Genomic DNA, 18,665 nt, shown 5'->3' with positions numbered 1-18,665 from the left:
GTTATATTTTCTCTCCCCTGCCTAGCTGAGGAGAGGAGTGATAGAGCGGCTTTAGTGGGCACCTGGCATCCAGCCAGGGTCAACCCACCACACCAAGACACAAGTTTAAGCCATCACAGGCAAATATCAGCATATAAATGTCTAGTATTTTCTGAAAACAAAAAGCACTGCACTGTAGTCTAATTTAGTTAACAAATCTTCTTTACTCACACTGCCACCGCAATCATCCTTCCTTTTTTTAGGTCCCGGACATACAAGCCACCCTACCCTTTTCATGTAGCAGCCCCACCCTGTGATTAGCAAAATGCTTTACATACTCCTGAACCGAAAAAGTAACAAGAAATCTGGAGCCATGTTTTCTTTTTTACTTTCACAGTGCATCCACACAGCTGCCTGCTCTTTGAGAGACAAACCTTGCCCCAATGTGGAAAATACTTCATGAAATCCTGCAAAAGATATTGATTTTATTTTTTGTAGTCTCCACCTCACTCCCCCTGGCAGAGCTCTTTCACTGCACGTCACCACCACTGCAGTAGCACCAGGAGCTGCACCGAGTCACGCAGGACCTAAAAGAAGTAGCACGCAGAGTAACAGCATTTTGCGGGTTTAGTGTAAAAATTAGGGACACCCCCCAATCACCTTTTAATTACCCAGAGGGAGGCTGCCACTGGCAGAGGACGGGGCATTCCGGGCCAGGCTGGGCCGCCCGCTCGAGTTCCCGCCTCCGGCGGCGCCGCGCGCCCTTCCCGCCTCCAGCAGCGGCGCTGCAGGGCCAAGGGAGGCGGTCGGTCGGCGTGAGGGAGAGAAGATGGAGGGGGGAGCCCGGGGGAAAGGGCAGGGAGATGGCTGGGGCAGGAGACCAGCGAGATGGCTGTCGAAATATGCCGTCGCTCCGCCATGCCCCTCGCGGGCCCGCGGAGAGGGAGGAGCAGCCCCTGGGAGCGGGCCGGGGCCGGGATGGCGCTGCGGGGCTGAGGCGGCCCCGGCCGGGGAGGCGAGGGCTGAGGCGGCCGCGGGCTGGCTGGTGCGGAGCCTGGGGAGGGCTGAGAGTGTGTGGGGAGGTGAAGGTGGGTGCCTGGGGGCTGGCTTCTCTGCCGGTTTCTGGTGAGGGGATTCTAGCAGGTTGCCTTTGCTCCTGAGGAGGCAAATAACTGGCCTGAACGCCGAGCCCATTTACTGGTTTTGTACATTATATATATTTAAAAACACGTGTTTATACTTATGTATAAAAGACCTTATGTGGGCGGTGAAGTTGCCAGCAGCTCAGCCCACACCTGGTGCCTGTTAGACCTGCTCGTGAGCCCTGGGCTGTGGCTGCGGCCTGCGAGGATGGCTCCAGAAAATCTCCCTTCGCTTACATGGCTCCCATGGAGTTCATCCATAATTCATTAGGGGCATATTCTTAGGTTTACTGAGGATATTTCTTGTTAAATATGTATGTGTGCTAAAATGTAGCTTTTAATAAAAGGTGGGAGAGTTGGAAACGCAGTAATGGTCATGATTCTTATGCCATGTTGAATTATGTTGGATTGCTTATAAAATGCAGGCGCTAATAACAAGGTTTAGCTCATAGTAAATCTAAAGTTAAGGCCTAGCAGAACCACTCTTGCACAACAGAGTAATTATTAAGATATTTCCTGCTAGTTGTTACATTGTATTGAGCCATGCATATGCAAATACGAATCAGAATTGTAAGATAAAACAAATGATAGATGAAAGACAAGAAAGCAGGCACCTGAGTGAGAAGTTATTTATTTTTCCGCACTTGTAGAGAAGCTAAGGAACACTAAATATGTTGTATTTGTGTGAACACTGTAGGTGTGCTGGATGGAGAGTGACAAATTATGAAACTTGCTTTTTTATGTTTGTGTATGATTTATAATTGTTTATAAAAAGGCTATTTACATCAGTATGTGTGGAGGGAGCAGCTAGTGTCTAATTTTCCTAATTCCTGTTTTTTTATCATTCTCTGAATAGAACTGGGATCAAGTCTACCCCTGCTTAATTGTGAATTGAACGCCACTGAAAACAGCAAACTGTGTAATTGGATGTATTACAAAGTACTTCAGAAAATAAGAGTTAACTTTTTTACTTTAGCATTAGCAAAATATTATGGATGAGAACTTTCAAGAAGAACGGTTTACAGGAATTATTAAATTTACACCTCCTTTATACAAACAACGCTACCAGTTCATTAAAGATTTAGTGGGGAAATACAAACCTAAGAAGGTTGGTATGTTTTGTCTTTTTACATTATAAATGTAAAAAAGTTAACATTAGGAATCTCAGGAAGACAGGAAATGCCTAGATAACCTGCTGACCTAATTACCAAACACCAGTAGTGGACGAGCTATTGTTAAAACTGAATTGCCTTAGCAGACAGTTGATGATCATGTTGTGTTTTTCTGGGGTGCATGTAATTAATTGATGTGAAGAGGGGAAAATCTAAACGAGAAAAATGCCTTAGCCTGTTTTAGAGAGTAGGTGGCATTCTGGTTTTAATTTAATGCTGAGGAATTTTGGTTCAAGCTGCTTTCATCATAGTTTGGTTTTGCTTTCTAGAACTGTTAGTTCCGTGTATGGCATCAGGTTTACCTCATCATTCATATGGATGTTCTCAGATGAGAAGTGACATTAAGAGTGTGGGAGTATGCGCAGCTAACTCCCCTCTTCTTTCCCAAGGTCTTCACCCCCTCCTGTTTCCTCCTCCCCCCTGACTCCCCCAATATACCAGGGCTCTTGTTTTGGTACTCATCTCGAAAAGTTAAATAATTTAAGTAATGTTTTATGGTGTTTGCTCTCTTCTGATATGTCCTGCCTCCCAGCACCTCCTTCCACAATGTAAAAAGTTGAGAAGTACGTCTGTCTTCAGTGTTTAACTCTGATGTTAATGTTTTAGGGACCATGCAAAAAATCAATGAGAAATGCACCTGCAGTGCACTCATATAATCATACTTCTGGTAGCTAATAAAAATCTAATCCATCTACGAGGTTATGGCACTATAATCTGCTTTTAAATAGAATATATTCAGGAGTATTGGCATCTGTATTTAAAGGTTTGAATTTCCTGATTTAGGATGTGAAATGGGAGTGGGTGGGTGTAAACTTTCTGTTTACTCACAGGGTGTAGGTAAGCTGAAGAGGAGCAATTCAGGATTTTCACACTGAGTACTGAGCAGCATGCTTCAGCCTTGGCTTAGCCTGAGAAAGAACAGCAGTTGTGTACTCAACTACCTTTCAAGCTTACAGGAAAGAATATCTATTATATATTTGACTTTGTGGTCTGAATATCCCCAGCCTTCCCCATGTAAACGTTAGACTGAGCCTGGAATTTGTTTTATGCAGATCCTTTCCTGCTAACCTCGCTGCTGGTGAGCCTATTATCGGTGTTTTGGATGGAGAGTAGGCCAGTGAAAAGCAGTGGTGAATGTGAAAATTGCTGCAGCTTTAATACTTAAAAATCATACCTTACAGGTTAATCCATTTAAAACATCTTGTAGGGTCTTGGTATTTATTTTTTAAAAGAATTTTCAAATCCGTGTCTACCTTGCTTGCAACTGTAAATTTTAGTTATGATTGTGAAATGCTTTATTTTATCATTAAAATGTTATTTTGACATAAACATGGAATTTTTATTTTATGAAAGTCTCTGAAATTACTTGGAAATATGCAACATTTACACATAGTTAATATCTAATTTACAGGTGGCAGATTTAGGTTGTGCTGACTGTACTCTTCTCTGGATGCTGAAATTCTGCAGTTGCGTTGAAGTGTTAGCTGGGCTAGATATCTGTGCAAGTGTAATGAAAGAGAAAATGTAAGCTCTTGCGTTGTGTTAATTTAAGGTTTGTATTTGGCTTGACCTAATGGCATGTTACGTCATTTCTTGTCAAGAATTTCAAAATGAAGGTAAATGCAGAAATACCAGCTAGGCAAATGAAGAGCTATCCATTGTTGTTATTTAGTTACGCTGCACCTGTGTCTGGGCATTACTGCACTGCAGATGCCCTTAACATCAGCTAATGTAGCAAAGGTCCAAGTCATGGAATGGCCCTGAAGGTGTGTACATCTGAGAAATATGCTGTTTGTAAAGGTATTAACATATTGTATTAGTAGTATCTGTTTATGCCATACATGACATTACTGTTGTATGCAAATCTGATCTTTTTGAAATGTGCACGTAACTCCCTTTTTATCACCGTGGTGGGGACTTTTTCTTGTTAATCTTTTTGAAATGGGAATGTTTTGTATCTGGCTTAGAAGGCTCTAAAATGTGAAGTTTATATGATCTTTGAAGCGTGGGTCAGTCTGCTGAGGAACACCAAAGTTTCTCTCTCGGAAGCTGATTAATATGGTTTCAATGAATATGTAGGATTTAGATGCTGACATTATCACTTCTTCTTTCTCAAGAAGTAGCCTGTTATTATATTTAATGTTTATTGTGTGTTTTGTCTGATGCAGTATTTCAGAATGAAATTTGCACATATATTTTAGTTCTCAGTCTATTTTATTTGAAAAAAAAGGTTAATATGCTTGCCAAATAACTTCCCCCAAAACTCTGTAAAGCGTGCCTAAGCCAGACTTACTGCATTTCTAGAGTTGAGCTACTATTAGAATTTACAAGTGGCTTTGCAAGTGGCTTGAGAGTATAGTGGAAATTTTTGTAAACATGAAGAACAACTGCTGGATTAGCTCCTCTGCTCTTCCTGTCCTATTGTTGATAGTCATAAAAAGTGTTTGTATTAGAATTCTTTAAATTTTTTTAAAATCCCTGTAAAATAGTTAACCTTTTTGAGATTTACAAGATATCTGTTTAGGGTGTTAGCTAGTTTAGTTACATGCACAATTTGTCTCGTCCTAAGTTCCTTTCTCTGACATCATGTTTTTAATGCTTTTGTAGGCATAGGTTGTCTCCTCTTCCTGGTGATTATTTGCAACCGGCTGAAAGGTCCCTAACTGTTACCTTGCATCATGGTTCAGTTGCCCATAAAGATCCTTGCATGCTTGGTTTTGACTTGGTAACATGTATTGAACTGTGAGTATTAGGCCAACATACTACATTTTTACAAGTTCATTAGGGTTCAGTTTGGAATCTTGTCTGTACTCTAAACAGACTCAAGCAAACCTTTCAAGTGGAAGAGTAGCAGAACATGACATCTTCTAACTTGTGCTTAAATTAACCATACTAAGAAATTCAAGTGGTGCTAACTTATGGTGGAAAAAGGATATTGATGAAAAAGTACAAAATGCAAGAGGAAATGTTCTCAGACAAAAACCTCTAAGCTGCCACTCAGCCACAGTGCCAGTGCTAATATTGCAGAGCTAGGCTTAAAATTACAAGGTATAGATACGAGTTTGGGGGTTTTTTTTTTCACTTGTTAAGAAGATTAAAAACACCTTACTACATTTCAAAGACATACAAAAATTTATCCTTTACAGAATAGAGCATCTGGAACAATCAGAACTAAAGAAGTTTCCTGAAGTGGTGTTTGGTTTCATGTCTCCAAGTATAGTTGTGATCAGTACTCCAAATTCTGAATTTAACCCTTTGCTTCCAGGAGTGATGTTGTTCAGGCATCCAGACCACAAATTTGAATGGAATAGAGCGCAATTTCAAAGCTGGTAAGTTTATTGAACATCGTATGCAAACAGCTTTGAGTGTTCAGTAATGTGAGAAAGGAATAGCTGTACATTTTCAGAATGGTTTGTGTATGTGGTTTGGTGTCAGTGGAGTTTCGCACCTACTGATTTGCTAAAACATTTCTTTGCTGTTATAAATAGTTAAGCGTGCTCTGTGGGTTTTGCATTTTATGATGGTGGTTAAGTTGGCTTGGTTTTACTGTAACTGCTCTGCAAAAAATATTTAAAACTTTTACTTTCCTTTTTATATATCTTTATTACAATTAATGCCTTTGAAGTGTAATATTAATTAATTAACCTTTTAACATAATAATATCCTGCTGTAGAAATGCTACATAAGAACCTAAGAAATGTGCTCACTATATATGGTGTGTAATCAAAGCACTCAATTAGTCCAGACCTTTCTGTAAGAGTATGCAAGCAGACTTATCAAATAATCACAGCAGCAGAGCACGTTGAATAAAGTTAAGGATAGTTTAGTGAATCGTGGCACAATGAAAGATTTCATGCAAAATGTATGTACACAAGAGGGTTGCATGTGATGTATCTTACTCTAATATCAGTAGATATAATAAAAACAAAATAAAGAGTGAGTGGGGTTTATATCCTGTGGTAACATTCAACGGTTGATCAGTTGTGGAAGAAAATACATGGTACAGTAAAGGATGCCATACCTCAATAGCCAGCTCTTGGTCAGAAATTGTATTGTGGAAAATTTGTGCCTTAAATTAGGTTGTTTTTGCCATAGACTTTAAAAGTATGCAGTATACAGTTTTGCAAAACTTGAAGGGTATATTTTTCCCTAAATAATGATACTAAAACCTGTCTGCATTATTAGCTAAAGGATGAATACCTTAGAGACCATTTATATGCCTTAAAGTAAATGTGGATTCTACTTTTGGATATATGTGGATTAAAAATAGTGATATCGGTGAAGGAGTGGTATTTTTTCAGCTGCAAACATGAGAAAGTCTTTACGTTTGTGTTGTGAAGTGTAAGTATTGCAATATTCTCTAAAATACATGAGATATTAATTTACTACTTTTTCATGGAGAATGATGCAGGTAGGTAGTACCATTTTAGTTCCCTGCCCCATCACTTTTTTTACAATGGCTGATGTACAGTACTACAAGACTGGTTTTCATTTAGATGTCATGTACATTGTTGTAACCTTGATTAGGCAGACTCTACTCTTCCTAAATTTACAACGAATCTCACTTTTTTTTTTCTTTTAACTGGTCTCTTGCTTTTGGGGTGTGTACGTTTTTGGGTTTTTTTTATGGGTTTTCAAATAATTTTGTTCTCTAAAATTGGTAGTTTTTATCTCACTTTCAATGTGTTTAAGGCAGTGAGTAAGCAACTGTGGACATGCATATTCTATGCAGATATTTTAGAATTAACAGTAATGTTTGGTTGCCTAAATTAGTGATACTAAATGATTTAGACTATGGTACGCATAGGGTTACAGCTCTGATTCAGCAAGTTTTGATGGTGCTTATCTTCAGGCATGTGAGTATTAGAGAAATTATTCTCAAGCATTCACAGGCTTAGGGTCTTGCTTCTGTTAGAGGATGTATCTTTATCACATTAAAAGATGAATATTTAGTATGATTTGGAATAATTTGTCTTTCTTAGGGCTCTAGAGACTGCTAGACACTATGATTATTCAGTGGAATTTACTGGTGTAGGACACCCACCAACAGGAATGGAGAATGTTGGGTTTTGTACCCAAATAGGCGTGTTTGTTAGAAAATATCCTCAAGCCAGTGAATCCGCTCAGTCTGAGAAACCCACTAAAGCAGCTTACAAAACAGTAAGTATTATTTTCTTCCTTTAGGAGAATGAAAAAAGAGTAACGTTTTCGATGACCTGCCTATGAAGGTGTTCTTACTGTGGGTCTACTATTGCTATCCAGTCTTAGCTCCAATTAACACACATTATTAGGTCAAAAGAGTCTAAGTCAGTGATTTGCGTTTCTAATTGTATAAAGGCCTTTAACTTTCAGGTTATTTGCTAAATAGCAGTCATTCTTATTTTAACATATTGTTACCCTCGGAATGAAGATTCTCCTTTCTGCCAGGTATACTGTGACATTATTTTTATAATTGTTCTTCTAATCATTCATTTTTTCATCATGTGGTTTTTGGCACAGACACAGATTCTTCAGATGCATAAAAAAGCATTTATAACAGTGTATGTTTTGAAGAACTGCATAGTCTTGTCAAATATATTATCAGAAGGAAGGCATTTCCCAGAAACTGGATTGACAGGACCTGTTCTGTGTGGTTTGCCTTACTCAGTAGCATTTGATGTTACACCCTAATCTTGGTGTTTTCAGGTAGCCAGTTCCGGTTTTTGCTGCGACATGGGACCTTGCCAAGTACCCTGTTCTCCGGTGGTGCACATGAAACATTTTTGGTTTTTATCACTAAATAGCTTTCACTTTAGATAACATCAGAAAATATTTTTGGAAAGTACTCTGCTGTGTGTTGCAGTGTGTCACACTGACAAAGCCTAAATGCATCTAAACGTGCCATGTGGTATAAATCAAAGGATGCTTTTTTCAGAGATAACATAAAGTAATAATGCAAAAAGAGAAATATATTGGGTTTTGGGTTTTTTCAATCTTATGAGGCCTTAAATGATTTGTTTCAGTGAACATATTCTAATATATCACTTTGTTTAAAGATATGTATGTATCTTCAATTGACTTTTGACCTGAAGTGAAATGTAAAGTGATGTTATGGCAGTGTCCTTTGTAGTTTCCAAGCTATAAGGATATCCTATACATTTGAAATTTCACCTGCCGTCTACCGCCCTTAATAGAATCATGAAGTTCTCTTTTATGTTCAACAAACTTAGAAATATGTCTTGGTGACTGACAGGTACTAGATATTGCTTTTGTTATCTTCTGTTACAAGGTCATTATGGAGGGAGTTTTGACATCAGTATCTTTCAAGTTTAAACAAGAGTGTTATATCTCGTGTTTCTTATCAAACCTGGACTATCAAATTAATTTTTATTTTATTATGTAACTAATTTACAGGAATAAATCAACATTTCAAGATGTAACCAGAAAGTAAGAAGAAATAGTTATAGACAGTGGAACTTCATTGGTAGTATGTTGGTATAAAGCCCTCCCTAGTAAACTAGTGGGAATGAGATTGCCTGCCTAGTTGCATTAATTGCCCTGGCATATAGCTCAGTGTAGAACACACTACAAGTTCACAGATTTTCATGTCACTATTTATTTTTTACTGTTCTGTGCATCTGTGAGAGTATAGTTAATGTTTTACTCTGGAAACAGTATAAAAGACATAGCTGCAGTCCTGGTTTACAGACGAGAGTTCAGAAGTAGTTTAGAATCTATGCAGCATTGGAACAGTCCCCAGAGCCTCATGATGAGTAATGTGGAAAGTGAGAGAATGATTAAAAAGTATTCAAGAATTGCGGGGCTTCTCCTTGCCAGATCTACAAGTATAGCTTGTGGATAAAAGCCTGATTTTTTTTTTTTTTTTTTTTTTTTAAGTTCTGTTAACTTATCTGTTTGCCATTGTGGCTGTAGTACATAAAATCAAGTCATATTGTCTAGTTTTTCTGTTATTTGAAAACAGTTAAAAGTAATAAGCAAAACAGGATTGAATCAATTATGTTCACATTTTAGAAGCTCTTTCTAACAAGCAAACGTTAAAATCTGAGCCTATGTTAATGATAAACATTTTGTGTGTTCTTGTATGTTCTAAAGGTCTTCAAAGCGGTGTATCCAAGTCTTAAAGACAAGAAGTACTTGCAGAATGCAGTAGTCAGTGAAGTTATTTTCACAGCACAAATCATTAAGCAAAGTCTGATGGACCGTTTAATGTCAGAACATGAAGAGTATAATGATGATCCTACTGAGAGGAAATCCAAATTCCAACCTTCGATGAACTGTTTTTCAGAAGATCTTGGAAAACTGGTCGTTGTAAAAAACATGGAACCATTTGTCAATGGAAATGTGATTTATATACCTCTTAAAACAATCTTTTCTTTTCCCAAAGTGAATCGACTTTGTGGTACCTTTGAGAAGTTAAGCGAGCTTATTGCTGGCAAGGTCACACTGAGCAGTGATGGTTCTGCTGTGATGTTCAACACTGAACATGAAAATGAAGAGAATTAGATCACAGATTCCTCATACAAAGTTCAGTTAAAGTAATTGAGGTATTTTTTAGAGGCTGTCAAATGGAGTATTCTGTATGTTAACTAGAACCACAAAATCTTTTCTAAACCTTCCAGCATTTGTCCATCAGCACCTCTCTCGTTTAGTGGAGATGAATGCTTCTGACAAAGGTTGCAGTAACTCGTAGAGTATCAGGGGCTAAAAGGAAAGAATTAATTCCTGTGAAGAAAAAATTTAAGTATTTCTGTTTGTTTTCTATTACCATATTGTAGCTATCATGACTAGATTCTTTTTGGTAATCTTTTGTTAGCTCTAAGGATAGTAGACGGTAACACAGAACTATGGCGTTGTGCTGAGTAATACGAGGCAGATGTAGGTTTAGGGCAAGTTTTTTCTTAAGGGAATAAAATTTATGATGCCTTTTTCAAGATGAGCACAAACTCAGCTTTTGTGAAAACTAAATACTGTTCCAGATAAATTGAAATATGCCACAGACACTTATGGGTCAGTAAATTCAACGCTGGGGAAGAATGCTATGATGTTGAGTGTAAAGGTCAGGGGGCGGCGGTGGGGGAGATCTAGCCCTATTGTTTTATCTGGTTTCTTGATGACTGCTACTTGGGAAACAACTTGCATACTGTAACTTTCCAGAAGCTGAATTTAATTAATTTGAAACTGGTATCTTTGACTATTCTGTTTTTGAAAAAAATAATTAAAAAATTTGTCATTGTGAATGTTAAACTGGTCTCAGTATATCCGCAAAAAATCTTTGTTTTTTTTCACATGCAGCTGTTGTCCAAAAAGTCTTCATGACACATTCAGGAAAAATGAAAAGCAGAGGTGTTACAGACAATAGAGCTTATTGGCTTGGGCAGGATGACTTTTTCTGAAGTAGAGATGAATTGTATGTATAAACGCACAGTAAGCAAATATTAGATGATGGACTTATGAAGACAGGAATTTTGAAGGACGTACAGTATTGGCTTGTTCTTACAGGATTATTGAAGCAACACTGCAGTTCTCTTCAAGTTTCTTTGTGTACACAAATTTTTTTTGAGTATTTCTTCTAAGTAAAGAGATGGTTAAAAAGTGTCATTGTGTGTGCATTTCACAATGTTGTTGGCAGCTTTAAATGAGCTTGTATTATCAGAACTGACTTCATGTTTGTGAGATGTGCAAGTTTCACAACTTTCTGAAAACCAAAAATTCTGTGTAAGGGCTGACTTTCTTAAAAAGGTTTTACTGTCATTACTGCATTTTACTGTCTAAATTTTTGTAATTCACTTGAAATTACTAAGGTAAAAGATCAGACATAAAGAGAAAAGGCAGCTGTAATTCTCTGAATTCAGAAATGGTACAGAATCTATAACAGGTTGAGTTTCAGGAAAAAAAGAATGATCTGCATTGCTCTGTCACACTGAATGATTAAAAAATGCTTCTGTGATAAGCTTTGTCTTTTGTGGGAGATTTTTTTTTCCTCCTACAACAAATAGACATGGATTATTAATAATTTATCACAATATTTATAATTTAAGAATTAAAATTCATCTTAATATTATATTTAAATGCTTTTACTTTTTTTGACATTGTGATATGAACTTGCCATAGTTGGTATGTAAAAATTAATGTAAAATTCAAAATTGGTGGATTTTCTTTGGACACTAATAAGCATAGCTGTTTGAGAATAACGTTGTTTTGTTATTAGAAAATATCTCTGCAGTTCACTATATTGTTTACTATAGTTATAAGATTTTTGGACCACAGAACTTCTTTCTGTATCATTTCTTTTTGAAACATTATATCATTAATGTACTTTATAGCATGATCACTTTAAAATCAGGAAGAGTGAAGAGAAGGAGGACCTGTCAGATCTGGAATATTTGCCTTGAATTTTGTATTGGGTGACACCTATGTATGGGACTGTCTTGTGAATAGACAAGACTGTATATGAATACTCCTCAAAATATTATACCCTTAAGGCTTTGGAGTTATATTTGGAAAATGGTTAACGTAAATACTTGGTGGACTGATGTGAAGGGGTCTAAACTGTCATCCAGCTTTTAAGGGGTTCATGGATCCTCTCCCTCTTCTTCGTAATGGGGTTCAGTTTTTAATGATAGCTAGGGCAAATATTAATTCTTACGTACTTGCTCTTGCCTTTCTTGGGGAAAATCTGAAGTCAAACTACAGATGTTTGGACCTGTCGGTTCACAGTGTTCCTTAGTATATGTGCACTGAAACTGAAGATGCTATTATATATCATATACTGAAGTGCTATTTGAAATATATACATTTTAATTGAGACTGCTAGCTTTTACTAGAACAAGATACACTATTTTGTGTGCCAGCTGTCCAGGTTTCCACTGGCTTAAATAAATTTTAATCAAGGTTTTCTTTAAATTACTGAATGAACTGTCTTTTCAGGAGCAGTTAAACCGTCTCACAGGATTCACCGTGCACAGCTCTTCATTATCAGGTTGGTCTTTTGAGTAAACTGTCATGAGTATTAGTGAATAAACAGAGTATTTATTGTGTCCCATTTAAACTTGCAGTTTGGCAAAGGTCAATTCCAATGTCTCAAATCAGGATGCTGAAAGGAAGTTTATGATGATGAAATGTTTTAGACTTGTGGTAATATCACTGACCAGGAGATGGCACACATCTCAAAACAGATCAACCTTAGGTTGTTCAAAACTGTAAAATCCAAATAAAGTAGATTAAAAAAACCCCACCACAAAACAAAAAAAAAAACAAAACAGTGCAGTATCCTGAATAAAAGGGAAATAATTTGATAGCTATTGAGCAAGTTAGTAGGGATTGATTATGGTCAGAATAGCTGAACAGAATGTTTTCTGATCCATGTTTTAAATGAATAATAAAGTGAGGAAGTGGTAAAATAAATTCTAAAACTATCCCCTCACTTATTAAAATAAATAAAAAACAATTGCCTAATTGTGAGAGCCATAGGAGTTAATTGTCTGTCTCCACAGAGATTTCTCAAACAAATAGATCTCTCGGCTAATAAACTTCTGATGTGTTTCAGTCCTGTCTTACATGGGTTTCCATGGTATTAGGCTTTATTCCATACTTGTTATCATTACATTGATAAATGATATTTAGACCATTCAGTTACAGCTGGGTTATATGTAACTTGTAATGGTTAGTTGGTGGGACTTTTTTGTTTTTCTATTTAAATGGAGTAGAAGAAACATAGGAAGGGGCTTCTGAAATGACAGAAAAATTGTTATACAAAAGTTCTTTGCACTTTCTTCCTCATTCACAAAACAAAACACGTTTTAATGCAGGCTTGTATGCAAGCAGTTCACTGGGACCATCCCCAAAATAAAATGCACTGACACTAGCATATACTCAAATGAGGATACTGGGGAAACATCAGTAGATAGAAGACAAAAACAAAATACCCCACAGCTAGTGCCTTCTTTACAAGGCACTTGTACAATCTGTACAAGAGTACTTGTACTCTTACAATCAGTTTTGTGATTGGAAAGGTAGTGCATCCAGCTCTGAACCTAGGCAAAGCTTTGCTAGCATGTGCTTAGATATTTTCCTTCACATAAATAAAAAAAATGTTACTAGTTTTTAGGTTTTTTTAGTTTTTCTATTTTTTAACAAGGAAGAAACAAAATGAAAATAACCTGTCCCACAGAAATGTTAACAAATTTTTTTGCCTTTCCCCTTCTTATTGGTAGATCCTGCTGAGAGTCCATACAGGGAATTCAATCAACTTACCTGTCACAGAAACTTGTAGTGGTGCCACAGGTGGGAAGAGGAGAGCAGGCAAGAACAGGCAGAAGGCAGAACTACTTGTTTTGCCTCAAGAATTATAGAAAGTCATTTTTTACCATTCTAATCTTTGTCTCTATTGTGTTGTCTTCCCATGTCAGAAGGTCCACAAAATGCACTTAAGTGTTCAATGACAGCACTTAAAGTTCTGGTACTTCATATCTCTGCTTTTTTTTTTCTTCTTTTTTTCTGTAGTAGTAAAGGAAGAATCTTTTCCCATACCACAACAATGGTTTTGCCTTGGTGTATTACATATGTATGTGCAACAGTGGTGCATACCTTATTGTCATTCATGACATGTTTTGCTTCCAGATTAAAAAAGAACTATGTCTCAATTATATATTTTGCTTACAGAACATATGTCACTAAAACAGTGTGAAAACACAGAATTAGAAAAAACAAAGCATTTAAAAAACATCCCCTATTTATATATACTTGCAGTTGCTGGTATTCAGTGAGATGACTACCATCTATGACTGTTTTTATGTATATACATGTATACTTCATACTTCTGAGAGAGCTCCGTGAGGTCCTTAACTGGAGGATGTGTTTGCTGATGAGATTTGACTTATTTTATAAGGAAACTGTTGATTCATAAAGCTGGAAGAGAGACAACAACCCACAAAAGGAATTCCAGGGTATTCTGCTGAATTTTTGGAAAAAATGTCTTCCTTTTTGAATGGAAAGACAGCTGAGACTGCCATTGGTTATACACGGTACAGTTACTTCTCTTAATCCTTACTATACAACTAATTGATTACTGAACTGATCTGAGTGCCAAATAGCTTGTACTATAATTAGCTGCAATTTTCACCAATCTTTTTGTGGTGTTTTTTTTTTTTAATAATGTAAGTACAGACGCTTACTGCAGTACCAAAAAGCTTGGTTATTTTGAGTGCATAGATGAGAATAGAAATACATACCACAAGTAGTTTGTTAGAAAAATAAGAAGGTAATTCACAAAGTTATATAAATTGTATGAAAAGTTTTAGTAGTAGTAGTAAGTCTTTACACTCAACTGAGGAGGATTAATTGTCATTTGCAAGGTGAGGAGGGAATATACACAGTACCCTCACTTTCCCCAAGTACTGCTAAATTGTGGAGTCTGCCGATAATTAACCTACCAATATGCCTCACACTTTAAAATTGATTCTTCATTTGTGTAAGACTGACATATTTTACCTCTCCAGGAGACAGATAAATAACTATGTACTAATAACAGTGGACTATAAATAACTATGTACTAATAACTTTGTAGACTGGAGATGAAGTTTAATAAGCTGCAGAGGTGAAGTTTGAAAAGCAGTAGAGAAACTGAAATGGACACAAACTTACAGTTAATTTTGTCATTTTTGCAAAAAAAAAAAAAAAAGTTGCAATTGTTTAGAAACAGATTCCAAGCTGAAGACAGAAGTTTATTTTGAGTGGCTGAGAGATTTGCTTTACTGCAAATATAGTAAAAAAACCAAAAACCACTAACATATCCTGAACAGTTTTTACTGTAGGAGTCTCCAGTATTCTTACAACACAGTTCACAAAAAAGAAAATACTACCTCTAAATATGAAGGTTATGTTCCACTTAAAAAATATGCACAATTGGAGAATCACCTCATAAAGAGTTGTAACTCAAAGTCAGAACAATAAATTACTAGGATACACTTTTATTAAAAGCTTGATTTCCCTGTAAACTTCCCTCCTATTTAAAAGATCTGCTCAAGCAAGAAAATAATTGGTTTCTATCTAGTAAACAAAATATCTAATCTACATCAGTTAGCTGTGCCTTTTAACGTAGAACACAAATCTGGGATATGGAAATTCCCTTAAGAATTACATAAGTAGCTGTACAATGTTTTTTAGAAGCCTGTTTTCCTTAAACTATGCCTGTTTTTCCTAGCAAACTTAAGTAAGATACCATCTAACTACTACTGGTTTTAATAGATTTGTCAGCAAGTGTAGCAGTGCTAAAGAGTACTGAAAGCAACTAAATTATACAAATTTCATGCATCTTTTGGCTTGCGGTAGGATTTTTTGGTACAAATTAATTATATAACAGGAAAGGAAACTATAATGTTCTAAGAGTGAGTTTTATACTAGCAGTTATGTAGTTTCTGTTTAAAATGGATAATACCACACTTCTATTAACAGCAGCTAAAATATAATCTTTGTATTAATTATTTTATCCATTAAAACTTTAAAGAGATTACAATTAACAGTAGAAAATAAAAGTATTTAGGTACCATAACTGAGAAATAGCTCATATTAATCATATTCAATAACAGTACTTAAGCTTTAAAATCTGAAACTTGCTTAAACACATAAAAGTGAGTTTAATAATTCTACTATGGATTTATGGAAAACAAAGCCTGCTTTTCCTAATTTAACCTATTAAATATAGCCTACCTATACATCAATAAAAGGGTGTCAAACATCACTTAAAGTAGAATTTGAAGCATTTGGAGCTTTCAAAAATGGCCACACTATTGGTATTTTTATTCAGTCCAAGCCTTACTGATAAACAATACAACTAATCATAACAAAATTAAGGTAATTTGCAGTTTACAATTAAATACAGCAGAGCCAAGCCTGAATTAGAACTGTGTCACCTAACAGATCCCTTTAAAAATTGATTCTTTCATAATTCTCAATGAAAATTTTAAGAGACCTTTCATCTTTCTTGCCTGTCAGGCAAAGCACTTTTTGTGCAAATTTAAATACAGTACATTGACCTTAATGTAACAGTGGACAGATAGTGAAGGAAGAAGTGTTCAACAAATCTGTTGCACAGTAAGATGTTTTCAGGGTGCAGAGTACATCTACAATAAAGTGCTTCTTTTAATAAGTTATATTGATAATAGTATAGATGTTTACCTAGTTTTAAAGCTTAAATTGCTTAGTAAATAGTTTAATCTCCCTTTATCTCCCTTTACCTCCCCAATCCCGCAAGGCACATTCAGAACACAAGCAAAGCGCTGACTAACTGTGAAGGACTAACCTACAATAAAAAATTCTAAGTGGTAGTAAACTACTGACTAGGTTTGTAAACAATACCATCCCATTGAATCTCAAGGTTCATGCATTACTGAAGTGAGTTTCTATGGAAACAGCTTTTGAACTCCAGATTTAACAATCGAACCAGCTTTCTTGATAATACACTACCATGCCTTAGTATTTTGATGTGGAATCACACTTCTTTTGTCACTTGCATGGAAACAGATGTCACATTTGATGCATTTAAGCCTCTAGATTTCATTTACAGTTAATCCAACCGATCAGTGGCTGGTTTAGATCTATTTAGTTGGGTTTTTTTTCAAATGGATGTGAAGTTCACCTCTCCTGTTCACCCTTACAATGATGTTATGCTCAGTACTCTTAAGAAAAGGTTTTAGTTATGTTAAAACATAGTTGGGTTGTTTTGTGGAGGCCTTAATTTTAGGTTGCTAATAATTTTGACTTGATAAAAGTAATTAGCTTCTTTAAGACTAAAATGGCAGACAGGATCAAACTGAGTAATTAATTTCTTCAGGTTCATTTAAGGCTGACTTTCAGAAGCTTCTTTAGAAAAGAAGTTACAAAGTACATCACCACAAGTAATGTCCTATATACAGTACTGAAATGAGACTCATTTCATCACCCTTCCAAAAATGTTTCACGCAACTTAAATAGCAAGTAGTTCCACTAACATCAGGTAGAGCTCACGAAAGGTATACATAGCTAAACATTGCCTTCATACCACAGAAGATGAAGCTCTATGAGCAAGAGGCATTCCATTACTTTTCAAAACAAAGATCACATTGAGTTCATTTTGGCTTTCACAACTCTTGCAACAGAGCAAACAAAACCAGAAGTATCAATGCCAGAGCTCCAAGTTTTCCTCTTGTTTGTCGTTCTAGTCTAGCGTTTTATCACCACCTGCTCATATGCTCCAGATCCCGCTCTGAAAAAATGTTTGAAAGAAGTCAGTTCAGTTCCAATTTAAAAGGAAGCTAAACAGCAAGTATCACAGATCAGCAAGTTTACTGTTTTAAAGAAACCCAACCAACCAACCTTCCCCCGCCCCCGCAAAAAAAACCAACAAAAAAGCCCCAACCAAACAGCTAACACCAGAACAGCTAAATGTGAAATGTAGAAAACATGCGTAATTACCATACCACCGAGTAACCTACAGTTTAATGCATTGAAGTGTTTTCTGTTATACTACAGTCAAAATGAAGAATGATAAATAATGTTACTGAAAAAGAAGTTACTGTTGGACTTCTCTATAGTTCCTTAAACATTATCTTTTGGGTACCCCTCCCACCGCAGCTTTATCATATGCAGCTAATAGTTTTTATGTACATTTGTACATAACTAGATAAACGTCTCTGAAAAAACAGTAATGACAGTTGTCTTATGTTAAGATACAAGAAAAACGTCTTCCAGTCTTTTGCTCACGATGAATTGCAAATGCAGTTACAAAACTGTCTCACCCCCACATGACAGAGCACGATGGGTTGTTTTACATGGGAAATTGCAGTACTGTGTCAAAAATTAATAGGGCAAAGCTCTGCCTTAATATAATATTCTGCCTGGACTCTTCTGGCAACTGAATTAGGACAGACCTCTATATACTACTGTAGTGTACTCTGTAACCATACACATTATTCTAGATAGAAATTAGTGTGCCAAATTTGCAAATAAGACATTAATTATTTTTTAACCATCAGTATTGCTTGCTTGTGTAAAATCTGTTTTATAACTTTCAGCACATTATCAGCTGCCTTTATACCTAATTCCAGAAGTACTTGCTGAAATACTAATACTAACGCTAATTTTTTGAGATAAAGAAAAATCTTAAGAGTTACCCTGGATTGCAGAACCATGGTATTAGAGCATGTTCTTACTTGGTTTTGATTTTATTTACTGTAATACATTCAGGTCAAGTCATATATCAGAGTATTTGAAGAGGGTTTAGAGAAGAAAATATCTTCCTGATTCTAAAACAACTACAAGAAGATAATCCGAAACAGATTATCAAAGTAGAGAGTTTAGGGATACAAATAGTTGAAAGATTAAAAGCCATTGAAAC

General features: G+C 36.1%; 2 protein-coding genes across 2 annotated transcripts in view; one reads left to right on the top strand and one right to left on the bottom strand.

The window, feature by feature from the left end:
- The first annotated feature begins 2,112 nt into the window (after nt 1-2,112).
- On the top strand, nt 2,113-10,312 carry HENMT1 (HEN methyltransferase 1). Its single transcript, XM_063344343.1, has 6 exons — nt 2,113-2,229; nt 3,705-3,817; nt 4,901-5,035; nt 5,440-5,622; nt 7,276-7,453; nt 9,386-10,312. The coding sequence occupies exons 1-6, from the start codon at nt 2,113-2,115 to the stop codon at nt 9,794-9,796; spliced, it is 1,137 nt and encodes a 378-aa protein (XP_063200413.1). The 3' UTR covers nt 9,797-10,312.
- A 4,430-nt stretch (nt 10,313-14,742) lies between these two features.
- Nucleotides 14,743-18,665, bottom strand: part of EEIG2 (EEIG family member 2) — a 28,766-nt gene continuing 24,843 nt past the window's right edge. Inside the window, exon 11 of the mRNA XM_063344714.1 lies at nt 14,743-17,534. Coding sequence (XP_063200784.1) covers nt 17,492-17,534 — 43 coding nt within the window. The 3' untranslated portion in view covers nt 14,743-17,491. The remainder of the gene's footprint in view (nt 17,535-18,665) is intronic.

The sequence above is a fragment of the Chroicocephalus ridibundus genome, chromosome 8 (genome assembly GCF_963924245.1).
Source record: "Chroicocephalus ridibundus chromosome 8, bChrRid1.1, whole genome shotgun sequence".
Lineage (NCBI taxonomy): Eukaryota > Metazoa > Chordata > Aves > Charadriiformes > Laridae > Chroicocephalus > Chroicocephalus ridibundus.
Note: the sequence above shows the minus strand (reverse complement) of the source record. Positions and strands in the feature narration are given on the sequence as shown.